Source organism: Myodes glareolus, chromosome 5 (genome assembly GCF_982192425.1).
Source record: "Myodes glareolus chromosome 5, mMyoGla1.1, whole genome shotgun sequence".
Classification (NCBI taxonomy): Eukaryota; Metazoa; Chordata; class Mammalia; order Rodentia; family Cricetidae; genus Myodes; species Myodes glareolus.
Genome location: NC_142030.1, coordinates 83,344,153 through 83,358,593, shown reverse-complemented (window position 1 = coordinate 83,358,593; position 14,441 = coordinate 83,344,153). Strand labels below are relative to the sequence as shown.

Here is a 14,441-nt window from a genome sequence, read left to right as displayed (position 1 = left end):
GCATTTCGGTGTGGTTACTCTGTTTCCTGTCTGTGTTTAGGATGGACAATGCGGAGGCCTGTTTCATTCTGAGCAGCCGCTGTGAAGTGGACAGGACATCATCTGTAAGTTGATGGAACCCCCCTCAGTAAACTTGGTTTTTACCATACAAGGTTTTTGCTTAGTATGAGTTGAAACAAAAAAACCATAAAATAGGAAAATCAAACAAACAAACAAATGAAAACAGCAGCAGCAACAAAAGAAAGCAAAAACCAGCATAATGAAACTTTGTAACTTTCACCAAAGTTAAGTAATTATTTGTTAGTTATAATTATTTTAGCTTTAAAAACGTTGTCCATTGTGTCAACAAAACTCTTATTATCTTTTACCTACTTTCTAGTAATCCTCTAGCTAAATATGTCCTACAAGATATAGCTTTGTTTGACCTAAACCTCCCTAATTCCAAATGAAAATAGATACTCAAGTATAATGATATTAATTGGAGAATTTCTTTAGTATATGCACTTTGAAAATTCTTTTCAAGTTACTTAGAGTGGGAACTGGAACGTTCATTGTTTAAAAAGATGCAGAAATTATTTTAGTAACCTGACTTAACAGAATTTTTGTAATGTGTCTTTTAGGTCCAGACGACTCTAAATCAAACTAGCTCAAATAAATTACTGGATTATGATTTAAGTTTTCGAAGAGATAGTTTAACTGCACTTGGTTTTGTATAAACTTGAATTAATAAATGGTAATATGATTGGGTTTATATTTGAACTTCTTGTTCACATGTTTGTAATTTTAAAAAGCATTCTCATCTGTCATTAGAAGATGGTTCCTATGAAGTGATTCTATTGCCACAAATTTCAAATGCTAGAAACCTTACTTTTAGTGGTTCAAGATTTGAATTCACCTAGGGACAAGGTATTGACAAAGTTTAGTGTAGTAATAAAAACACTTTTCGTGAGTCTCTAATATGAGTCTTAAAAACAATGGTGCCCTATACAAGAAGAAAAATTTAAGGAAGGTGCATACATGAAGGATTTCAAATGAACATGAAAGTGAACAGAAGAGCGAAAGACATGCACTTAGCATAGGGTCTCCCCTCGCAGCTCTGGAAGGAGCCAAATTGTCACCACCTTAGGTTCAGGATATAGGATTTGGGTCTGTGAGAAAGTAGATTTCTGTGGATTATCTTAGTTTCTTGGATTTTGTCATTGCTATCATGGAACTAATCATCGGACATCACACAAACACAAGGTCAGAAAATATCTCAAATCGGTTTTTTATATATGTTTTAATAAGTCAGGGCTCGAGCAATGATCCAGTGGTTAACTGCATGCACTGCTCTTACAAAGGACACAGCTTCACCTCCCAGTGACTTTATTAAGTGACTTGCAACTGCATGTAGGTCCAGATGCAGGAGGCCTGGCACTATCCTGTTCTGAGTTCTGTGGTAACTTCCCCACATTTGACCCCCCCCACACACACACAGACACACACAGAGAGACACACAAACTAAAGTAAAACTTTAAAATGTCTTCATTCCTCTCTGTTATCACATAAATTTCTTTATTTTAGTCTAAATCTTCATTACTTTATGTAATTTCAATTTGAGATTCCCTATATAGTTGAACATAAAAGTACTTCAAGCAGATCAGATACAGTAGGAAATTTGAACTTAATTGTATGTGGGTGTTACTATTTCACACATAGCTGTCAATTGTGTTCATATGACTTTTAAATTTGCAAATCCTACCGCCTTTCATTCAGATCTGATACAGTAGTGAATTTGAACATAATTGTGTGCGTATGCGTGTGAGTTATTGTTTTCCATGTATTTATCAGTTTGCTTATATAGCTTTTTAATTTTACAAATCTTATACTCTTTCATTGAGGAGCAGGGACATATATGTACAAATAATGTATAATATTTTCTAGAGTTAACATTACAACATAAATTTAGGAATCTTTAATTGATATATTAATGCATTTCTTTCTTATTGTAGAAAATTGGCAAGAAGTTAATAAAAATACACATAAGGACTAAATGTTAAGTAGATGAGTCAATAGTAGCAGAATCCTGGAAGTTATAAAGCAAGTTGATGGGTGGCAACTGGCTCGTCCTGAGGAAGTTAAAATTTAGGTTTAGAGAGGAAATGCATCAGAAATGGCTGCTGTTGCAAGGGAACATCTAAAGTCTCAGAAAAGAAGGGACCAGGTATTGCTTAAACTAGAAATGTATGTAGGACTTGTTCAAAGTCAAAGAAAGGAGCAAATTCCCTCCACCTTTGCCTTGGCAGATACTTTATGAACCCAGGGAGAAAAGGTATGATATTTGGGTAATTTTCAAGGCCAGAAAGTAAATGTGTGTGACCTAGCTACATTCTACATCTCAGTGGATTGAGCACTAGTTGTTTGATGTATTTTATTGCTTCTTTATATAAAAATATTTGGGGAAGTGGTCTATCATAAAGGAAAATGCTATATATGTTGGTGTGTGGGTGTGTTTGTATATTCTTCTGTGCACAAATAAGCATGCATTCACATGTTCATATGAGTATACAAATATAGAAATCCCTGGTCATGCTATAGTGAAACCAGATTTAATACCACCCTACTACCATTCTTTTCTTAGAATTTTTCTATTTTAAATATTTTTCTCCTATATATATTCAGTCCACAGGTATCACTGGACACTTTAGAGAACTTCCAAGAATAACAATAAAGAAAAAGAGAATGAATGAACACAAAATTTATACCAAAACTAAAAGAGAAATCAGGGGAAGCAGAGGAAACTTACTATAAATGTTGATGCAGAAATCATTTTTACAATATCTATTCGGAAAATATTGATATTCAATAAACACCTTAAGTGGAATGTGAGATCTCCATGTCTATATCATAAATGAATAATATACAACAAAACAAAGCTAATCAACCAACCAAGAAATATTCCAGAATCCTCTAGAAGCCTCTGGAAATCATATATACAGGAAAATTCAGTTAGTAGTCTAGAAGGTAAACTTAATGCTAGACATATGAAGAAAAATAGACTACATAATAAAACTAACTCCAAAATATGAGTAAACCGTGAGAACATAGCATTTTATTCACACAGGATTAAATGGATGAAATAATATCTACATGATATGAAGTAAAGGGAGGGGATCTGAGAAGCTGCTTTCTCTGTGACACACAATTCAATTCAATCAAATTTGGGAGATGACACTGTCCACTGGATGAGACTTGCTTATTGTCGTATAATGGCTGTGAAATAACCACATTTGCACTGGAGGTAGATGAGCATATAGTGAACATCTTTACCATGAGAAATACTAATCAAAGAAACTGAAGGAGAAACAGAAAAAATGCATTTAAAACTAAATATGGAGAAACCAAATATCTCCATGCATTTGTATCGACTGGGTTATTTGATAGGATAAATGCACTTGCATTTATGTAAGTGTTGTGTAAGAAAATGCCAGTAAAAAAGATTAAATTTAAAGTTTATATATCTATATATGTTTATATCCACATATATTTATATGGATATATACATATATGTATATGTATACACATAGGAACAGAAACACACATGTGAATGTGCATACACACACACACACACACACACACACACACACACACACTTCTTCCAGAAGATTGAAATAAAAAATCCAATTCTTTTCAAATTTCTGAAAAAACACCTTTCTTTTCCACATAGAATTCTATAGTCTATGAATTTTTCTTTTCTCAAAAAGAAAAGTCAAGAAGGTAAAAGGGAAGTCATTCATTTTTGAACAGATTAGTTTTCAAACAGAGTACAACTCTTGGGAAGATACTAAAAGTTGTAGTTTCCAAAACTTAAATGAGACCAAAGAAAAGGAGATCTTGAATACCCAAAGCCAGTCTTGAACCAATGGCTATGCGACAGTTTGCATTTGCAGAGTCCCGTCACAGCATATGGAGGGCTGCCCATGGACAACTGTCAGTTGCTTCTCTTTGATGTGAGTGAACATACTGAAAACAGATTTCTGCTTGACAAATGGTGTACACAGAATGTGACCTATTCAAATTTAAAAGCTGAAGGCCTGTCTCCCACAATGCCACAGTTGATTTATATTTAGACCCAGGATGTTAAAATAGGAAATAAAGTTCAATGAAAATCATTAAGATAGTTCCTCTTCTGGTCATGATTTTTGATATTAAGGACCATTACTATAGGGCAGTCTTGTAAGCACCCAGCCAAGGCTTGTGGTCTGATAGTGAAATCCATGCATTTGGCATCTTGTTATGGATGGTGTCCTCATGAACAATAAAAATTTAAAGTCCTCTTTTATATGAGCCACCCAAGTTTGGAGTACTTTTCTCTAACTGCCTAAATAGAGAAGATAAACCTTGCTTTCATGATTTGAAGCAACAAATGAATAAAGTACAATAGTCTCACGAAGAAAAGAGTTATTGCAGATTGAAACAGAACTGTGATGCTCTTCCTGTCTTACAAAGAGCAGTTGCCAGCAGAATGAACACTCAATGGTAATCACATCTCAATTTCTTGTGAACTCTAGTTCAAAGATGTGGAGCAAGGGAGGTGACCATGAGACCAGGTAAAGGAACACAAAGGTATACTTTTCCTGTCATGGGAAGCCAGTAGATAACATTTTCTAAAAAATCAAGAAATAGGAACTAATACTGTCAAAATTAAAAAATAAGGAATCAAGAAAATCATCAGTCTTAGAGCTTTAAAGTTATATATATAAAAAATTGTGTGGTAGCTTGAAAGGAAATGAACTGACCCTAGAGTGTATCTTTGCTGGATACATATGCCCTTGTTGAACAGAGGAAGTGTATTGCTTTGGGAGTGAATTTTGAGGTACCATGTATGTTCAAGCTATACACAGTGTCTCAGACTATTTCCTGTTGCAGGACAAGATGTAGAGCTCTCAGCTACCTCTCCAGTGCAGTGTGCCTGCATGACATCATGTCTCACCACAATGACAATGGGCTAAACCTCTGAACTTTAAACCACTACCTCAATTGAATATTTTCCTTCATAAAACTTTCCACGTCAAGGTGTTTCTTCATAGCAATAAAAGCCCTAACTAAGACAAATGAAAAGAGGAAGCTGTTCCTTTATTTTAATGGATATTATAGAAATATTATCTATTAAAGTGCATATGTGTATTCCTTTAGTGTTTTTTATTAAGTAGAATACATAAGGTGAGTTTCCTTTGGCAAAATTGATCTTAGGATGGGCACTTGAGTGCAGGAGATAAAGGAGTTCCTTTCATTCCAACTTTATGCAATCCTTAAGAGACCAGTAAGGCAGCAGATAAATTGGCAGTGGAGCAATATATACACTTTTATGTGGTCATGTATTTTTTAAACTTTATTGTTTTTAATTGAGCTATACATTTCCCCCATCCCATTCTTTCCTCCTCTCTCCCCTCCCACCCCCAAAAACCTATCTCCCATTTTCCTTATTTACTCAGGAGAACTTTTATTTTTCTCCTTCCTAGGAAGATCTATTTATTTCTCTCTTAGGGTCATTTTGTTGTCTAAGTTCTCTGAGGTTGGTTTGTTGTTGTTGTTTATTCAAAAAGCTGCTTTTGAGTGAATACATATTATATTTGTCTTTCTGGGTCTGGGTAACCCTATTCAATATTTTTTTTCTGGTTTCATCCATTTGCATGCAAATTTCAAGATGACATCATTTTTCACTGCTGAGAAGTACTCCATTGTATAAAAATACCACATTTTCCTTTTCCTTTCAAAATTGAGGAATGTCTAGGTTGTTTCCAGGTTCTGGATATTATGAATAATGCTTCTGTGAGCATGATTGAGCAAATTTATTTCTGATATGATTGCCTATCCTTTGGGTATATGCCTCAGAGTGGTATTTCTGGGTCTTTAGGTAGATTGATTCCTAATTTTTTGAGAAATCACCAAACTGATGTCCAGAGTGACTGTACAAGTTTGCACTCCCACCTGCGATGGGGAAGTGTTACTTTTACTCCACATTCTTTCCAGCATAAGTTGTCATCACTACTTTTGATCTTGGCCATTCTGACAGGTATAAAATGGCATATCAGAGTTGTTTTGATTTGCATTTCCCTGATGGTTAAGGGTGTTGAGCATTTCCCTAAGTGTCTTTTGGCCTTTGGAGATTTGTGGTCACACATTTTAAGATTGAACTGTCTTCCTCAAACTTGATCCATTTTTCTGTTTTATTTATAGCTACCATTCAAAGTTGTAAGGGAGTCAAGCAAAGCCTGGTAAAATATGTAGCATACCACATGAGATCTATGGTTTATTTTCATAAAAAGACAGAGTAGTAAGGACCTGGTAGATTTGGTGTGGTAAGTTAATCCTTTGGAAGCCAATAGGTACTTCTTATATTATAGCTTGGGGCCTCAGAAACAATGTACATGAAGGGAATATAATTGGGGTCCTGGGTTACTTTGATAAGGTAAATGCACTTGTATTTGTATTCATCTCTTTTTAAAACTGTTTTTCTGTCCCAGGAAAGCAGGGGAAGTCTAATGCTAAACCAGAAGAAGCTTATTAAAAAACATATAATCCTATAAATTTATACTTTTTAATATAACTGTATTATATATACATGTATTTATAGGTATATCTAACTACATCTAACCCTATTGCCTGGCAATAAATGTTGTCTGAAGTTATGATATTATTTGTTACTTGTTAGGAAACATCTGAACATCTAGCATAGTCACTTATGAATCTTACACTATGTTCAGTAGAGAGGCCCATCAACAATTCCCTCAGCCTTCAGTGTTCCTTTGGCATTTGGGGAAAACGTACATGGGACAATAGAAAGCACTGCTCATTAACTCTTCAACAGTTAATAAGCACATCTTTTATGTTTTATACATAAGAACTATACCTGACTCAATTATTTTTGTAGAGCTAGATGATAAATACATGGGGATTTGGTCTACAAGACTTATTTCAATTGTTTAAGTAAATTATTTCCTCTGGTGGTATACACAAAGAACATGAAGCACGCATCCATCAGGATTTTCTAATTTTGCTGTGATAGATTGACTTAATGGTGGGAATAGTCTATTTTATTTAGAGAATAATCAACTTTCTTCACCTTTTAGCCAATCTTGTTTGAATCACTGTATTTTCCCTGTTCATCAAGCAAAGTCAAGTTTCTTTAAAATTCTCAGCCACTTGGGAGCCATGGCGTCTTCTGGCCTAAGTTTATGTTTCATACTTGACTAAGGATGATAAGATGTCTATAATTTGTCATTAATCTTTCCTAGGCCATGACTTGGCATACTTTGATTTAGGTTGAAAAATTCCAAAAATTAAAAACCCTACTAAAATGAAAATGTAGAGTATAATTTAACTGACATTAAGAAGTGAAAGAAAGTTTTACTTTGTTTTCAGCAGTGAATATACCATTCGGGTTACTTTTATACAGTGAAGACAGTAACTGAACAGCTAACATTGAGTGGGGTATTTCTCTTCCCTTAGGCTTAGGACCAATTCCAAGGATAAAAATATGAAGTCAAACAGCGAAATCTTTGTATTTCTGTGGAAGACAAAACATAAAGTGGATTTTGAAAGGTTTTATATATTTTGTTGTTGTTTTTATTTATTAAAAATAGATTTTTTTCTCACATACAGTTTATCCCAATGGGTTTCTCCTCCCTGAACTTTCCCAAACACCTCCCACACACTCCTGTCTATATATGCTTTCCCTCTTTCTCCCATTCAAAAAGAACTGTCTTCCGAGAGAAAAGAACCAAACATGACAAAACAGAATACAATAAGACAGGGCAGAAGTCGTCACACTGAAGCTGGAACAGAAACCCATCATGAGGAAAAGAATACAAGTGCAGGCAAGAGTCAGAAATTCTCCGGCTCCCACAGTTAAAAGTTCTGCAAAACTAGGTGAACAGCCATAACATCTATGCAGAGGATCTGGTGCAGGCTCATGAAGGTCCTGTGCCTACTGTTTCATTCTTTGTAAACCCATAAATGCCTTGCTTAGTTGATTCAGTGGGTCATGTTCTCCTAGTTTCCTTCATCCCTTCTGATTCTTACAATCTCTCTTCACCTACTTCCATATAATTTCCTGAGGTCCAAGGAAAGGAACTGGATAGAGACTTTCAATTTAGACTCTCTGCAAAATGTCTAGATGTGTGTCTTTTTACCTGCTCCTATCAGTTACCAGAGAAAACCTTTAAGATAGCAAATGGAGAAGGAATAATCTATGAGTATAGCAGAATAATATTACCAATATTTCATTGATTTTTTTTCTAGCTATGTTTGATTGTTCCATAAGTCTCTGGGATATCCAGTCTTTCGTTTATGGCCACCCAAGCAGTATTAGGCATGGGCTGTCTCTTTGCAGAGTAGGTCTGAAATTAAATCAGACATTGGTTAACCACTTATATAAGTTTGAGTTCTTTGTATATTTTGGAGATCAGACCTTTGTCTGATGAGGGGTTGGTGAAGATCTTCTCCCAATCAGTAGGTTGCCTTTTTTTGTCTTAATGAAAGTATCCTTTGCTTTACAGAAGCTTCTCAATTTCAGGAGGTCCCATTTATTCATTGATTCTCTTATTGTCTGTGCTACTGGGGTTTTACCTAGGAAGTGGTCTCCTGTGCCTATGTCTTGTAGACTACTTCCCACTTTCTCTTCTATCTGGCTCAAAGTAATCAGGTTAATGTTGAGGTCTTTAATCCATTTGGACTTGATTTTTGTGCATGGTGATAGATATGGATCTACTTTCATTCTTCTACAGGTTGACATCCAGTTATGCCAGCACCATTTGTTAAAGATGTTTTCCTTCTTCCATTGCATACCTTTAGCCCCCTTGTCGAAAATCAAGTGATCATAGGTTTGTGGGTTAATATCTGGGTCTTCTATTCGATTCCAAAAAATTATCTTTAATTAGTACAGATTAAGTATTTGTAAAACAATAATGTGTGTTGGGTAGGGAGATGTCTCCTTGAGTAAGAATGCTGTTTTTGCAAGTCTAGGGGCCGAGATCCCACCAAAACAGCAGAGTGTAATTACACCTGGCTATACTAAGTGAGGACTAAATCAGGTGGTTTCTCATACCCACCAGCCAGCCAGATTAGACTAAATTTTGGCCTTCCTGTTCTGTGAGAATCCCTATCTCAAATAGTAAGGTAGAGAATGATAGAGAAAGACTCTTGCATTCCTACTATGGTCTTCACATATTCATTCACATGCTCATAAGCATACATAACACACACATATACATACAAACAAACAAACACATGTTGTAGAAGGCTGCTTGTTCATTTCCCTGCTGTGCAGACTCCCAAAATAATCACACAGAAACTATATTATTTAAATCACTGCTTGGCCCATTAGTTCTAGCTTCTTATTTGCTTACTCTGACATCTTAATTTCACCAATTTCCATTTATTTATAATTTACCATGAGGCTCGTGGCGTTCTGGCAAGGTTTCAGCATGTCTGTCTCTGGGGGCGACTCCATGACTTCTGTCTGACTATGCCTCCTGTCTCCCAGCATTCAGTTTTGTTTTCCCGCCTACCACTATTCTGCTCTGCATAGGACCAAGTAGTTTCTTTATTAACTAATGGTATTCACAGCATACAGAGGGGACACTCTCAACAAACACATACAAAAACAAACACATAGATAAATCATTTTATGTGCTTTTTATAGAAAAGGCATTTTTATTTTCCTTAATATGGTACTAATTGAAGATTGCAGATATAATTTTCCGCAAATGTTGTTTGCATGCTTTCACCAGGATGAAATTGGAGTTGACATTTTATTATTGGTATGTACATGTTGGAACAACTGTTGCAAGTTCATTTAGTAAAATAACTTGAAAAAAAGCAAAGCCTATTTGACATTTATTGAGTAGTTCTCATATGTCAAGGCATTTTTTACATTATGGCATTTCATGCAATTGTTTTAGAGGTGAGAGAACTGGAGCTCAGCATAATAGCTTGTTGTTCACATGGCATGCCTGTTAAATTTATAAATTAAAGTTATTATACTGTTTAAAATCATAATTAGTTCAACTTCTATTCACTGTTCCCCAACATTCGCTTGTGGTCTACTGTTTCCTGTCCCTAGTCTGTTCCCTAGACATACTTTGACTCTTTTCCCATTAAACTATATAATCTGTTTTTAACAAAGAGACAATTGTAACTCTAACCTCCAGTTTTAACTCCCATTGTCATTTTTTGATCATTTACAGAAAAAATTTCCTTGTTATAAGTATGTAATTTTTTGTTATCATGCCTATTCATCTAAATATTAGCCCTAGTGATAGAATTCTGTGGCTATAACCAAAACGTTCTGGAAATCCACAGGCCATGGGGATGTTATTTCTATTTTTATTCTCATTGTGCTTCTGAACCACTTATTTAGATTTTCAAAATCAGATGTTTTCCTGTCATTTCCATTACTATTTTTTACGTTTGGAAGCTAACAGATGACTTTAATTTATATACCCGTTATTTAGCACTTATCACGTTATTCATTAATTTGTTTGTGTCTTAAGAGTCTACGTTGATGTATACAGCTGAGTACCTCTTATTAACTACTTCTTTCATCACTTCCACTTTCAATTATTCAATGAATATTTATTGTGTTTTCTATTCCAAACAATAATATACCACTTGGACCCAAAGTTTTGAACTTAAGAGAAATAATGTACCTCCCATAGGCTTATCTAGTAGTGCAAGTGATAATATTGAAAACATTTTAAATCTTTTAATGGTTTTCCATGACTATTAGTAAAGAGGACCCATCAGATGTCATGTGAATGATTCTTTAGAAGAATATTGTTAGCATATGAAGTTAACATAAGACTAAGCTTCTTTCCTTTTATTAAGGCTGAGCAAGGCAATCCAGTATGAGGAATAGGCTAACAAGAGCCAACCAAAGCAACAGGAACATTTCCTACTTTCATTGTTAGGAGCACCATGAGTAGACCAAGTTACACAACTGTCATATGTACTAGAAGACCTAAGTCAGTTCCATGGAGGCTTCCTGTGTTTTACTTTAGTCTCTGTGAGTTCCTATGCGCTTGGTTAGTTGTTTTATGGGGTTTTTTGTGATGCCCTTGTCCCCTGTGACTCCTAAAATCCTTGCTCCCTCTAGTCAGCAGAATTCCCTGAGTTCTATCTAATGGTTGTCTGTGAGTCTCTGTTACCTGTTTCCATCAGTTACTGGATGAAAGCTCTGTGATGGCAACTGGGGTAGTCACTAATCTGATCACAAGAGGGGGCCAGTTTAGGCTATGTAGCCATTATTGCTAGGAATCTTACGTGGGGTCCTATTTGTAGATTTGTGGGAGTTTCCCTTCCTTGTATCAGGTTTCGACCTGACCTTGGAATGGATCTCTTCCAGTACTCTCCCTCTCCACTCGCCAACCTGATCCTTGAAGTCCTCATCCCACCCTGCCACTAGTCCACACAGACGATCTTTTCTATTTCCCCTTCCCAGGGATATCCACATGTCCCCTCCTTGTTCCCTAGCCTCTCTAGGTCTGTGAATTGCAACATAGCTATCCTTTATGTTATAGCTAGTTTATACTTATAAGTGAATACATACCATATTTGTCTATCTGTGTCTGGGTTATCTCATTTAGAATGATTTTCTGAAGTTACATCAATTTGCCTTCAAATTTTCTGATGTCCCTCAACCAAAGAATGGATAAAGAAAGTGTGGTACACTTACAATGGAGTATTATCCAGAATTTTACTTTTGGTCACTAGACTTTTATCAAATAAAAAATATGAATGTATATGGAAATCTGGGGTTCTTAAAATGTATTTTCAGTACATTATTTAAATATCTAAAGTACCCAGCTATGAATATTAAGCAGATATTTAGAAAAGAGATTGGGTTTCACATGAGACATAAAGTTCAAAACACACACACACACGCACAATAATGAATACAGGAAGTTACTTTAAAGCAAGAACAGTAGGCCACTGAAGGATTGAATATAGTTAGAAAGTTTTCTTTTAACTACACTAAATATAGTGTTATGTTTAGAGGTTATAAATGCAGCAAAAATCATCAAAGACAATTTCTGAAGAGAAACAAATATTCAAAAGGGGGTAAACATATAGAAAGCAAGAAAAAGAGGAGTTTCTAAAAGAGGAGTACATTTGAGGAGGTTGTACTGACTGGTGATCACAGATTCAGGAAGGTTGATGTAACTGGTGATCACATCAGAATATCTTTTTTGAAATACTTAAATTTTACAATTGTACCTCTATCTCAATTTAGACTAAAGAAAAACAAACTTCATTTGAATTTATTGATAAATTCAAAATTCAATTATTAAGTGTCCACTGATATACAACAGTGAGTGCAGACACAAAATCAGTGAACAGAAGAACAAAAGAGAGCATATTTCTGGCCTCTCGAATTTCTCCTTTACATGATTTGACCAATAGCAATTATTAGTGAAACAACTAAAATTGGGAGAGTCATTATAAATGACAAATAGAAAGAGTAAAGAATAAATAACACCTAAGAGGGATGAGGGGAAGGCAAATGCCAAGGGAAGAAATAACAAAACAAACAAACACAAAACATTGTTATGTTCTAAGAGCAGAATTCTTTTCAGATATTTTCTGAGCTAATTTTCAAGTGGAATTCATGATATTAATGTCTTTGGTCCAAGGTTAGACATTATTAGTATATCACCTATATATGGAACTTCTGATTTTATTTTAATCTTATAGACAAAATATCCATGAAAAATAACAATACAACAGCCTGAATTTTGACAGTTAACTGAGGTCTGAAACATATTTACAAGTAAGTGAGAAACTGATGCTCTCTGCCATATGGGAGTAGAAAGTTCTGGGAAAGCATTCCCACACAAATTTTTCAAACTCTTAACAAGATATGCAAAGCAATTATTTTCAGACAGAACAACATGAGCACAGTGAAAATGTGCTCTATAAGAACAAGGGAAACAACATGATCAGCCACAAAACAAGCTCTACTTTGTCAGATGTATACATGCATACATACATATATACATACATACATATATACGTACATATGTGCATGTACAAATAAACATATGTGTGTGTTTCTACTTAAAAAAATAAGATAATCAAGTGGATCATTGCAGTTTCACTGAATTGAGAAAACAGAAGACAAAGATTTATTTTCAGAGGAAGCAGGTGGAAAAAAGGAATTTGTAGAAAAAAAAGGTAGGAAAACCCCTCATAATCTGCTCTGGGGTCCTTAAGTTACTTGATTGCTTAACATGTTCACATACAATTGGTAAAAGTACATTAAGCTAAGCAAAGGAAAATAATTCTCGAGAAAAACATGCACAAAATAAGAACCAAATCTTTTGTGCATTTAGAAAAAAAAATATATTAAGAGCATGTAATGGATGGATCTTATTGAATGCCTCAGGTAATTATTAGGGACTCCAGAGAGGCCACTTCAAAAATATGGACATAAACCAATTTCAGAATAAGTTCTTTAAAAATTATGTCAACAATGTTTAAAAGGAAGTTTGCATGATGCAATCATTACCAAATTGAAACCTATTTTTAAAGGATAATAAAACTGTATGTCCTCAACAACACAATACCCCATAAGTAGTACTAGAATTAACTTAGAAAAACAATTGACCCATATGAAAAAAAAGGTATGGTAGTGACAGGGATGTTTCAATTAGGAAAGTTTTCATCAATTTGCAAATATGCTGGCAGGATCTGAGCAAAAGCGTATGAACCACAGTGCAGGAAATACTGACAAATGAAATGGGACTAGATAGGGTACAAACATTTATGACCAACCTGTCAAGCCTTCATATCTCCACACCTCCATATATCTAGGTAGCACAGATCCTGGGATGAGTGGGAAAAGAAACATGTTAAAGGTTATTTCAATTGAGAAAACGGTAAATATTATTCCAGGATGAAAGTACAGAATGAAGTGCAATAGAATGGATCAACAAAAATCCAATCTATCTTTTGAAAATATGGATGAGATAGAATATTCAGATAGATCTATGAGGAGAGAGTGTTGTGAGGAAAGAAGAAAAAAATTAACAAGAAGAAGTGTATGTACTGGGCAGGGGAGTTCACTCAGTAAATACAAGTGTTTACAGTGTCTTGTCGAAGATGTGAGTTTGATTCCCAAGCCCCACTAAAAGCCAGTTGTGCTTGTGTGGTAGTGATGTGCACCTCAAATTCAATATTTTACATGAAAATTAGAGATAGGCCCAGCTTGTAATGGAGCCAAATTCCATGGACTTCAACATTAGTTTGTCAACAGTTTGAAGAAATGGGTATCTCTCCCCTGCTCTAGCCACTTACCTTTATCTTTACACCATCCTCCCACACACAACAGACCCAGCAAACCCTGAGCTCATAATTGTCCCTGTACCTCCACCTTTTCAGAATAGCATGGACTTGGGATC

At 35.1% G+C, this 14,441-nt stretch overlaps 1 protein-coding gene across 1 annotated transcript in view; it reads left to right on the top strand.

Moving 5' to 3' along the window:
* Kcnt2 (potassium sodium-activated channel subfamily T member 2) overlaps positions 1-14,441 on the top strand; it is a 411,713-nt gene that overhangs the window by 252,135 nt on the left and 145,137 nt on the right. Inside the window, exon 12 of the mRNA XM_048430982.3 lies at positions 41-104. Coding sequence (XP_048286939.1) covers positions 41-104 — 64 coding nt within the window. The remainder of the gene's footprint in view (positions 1-40; positions 105-14,441) is intronic.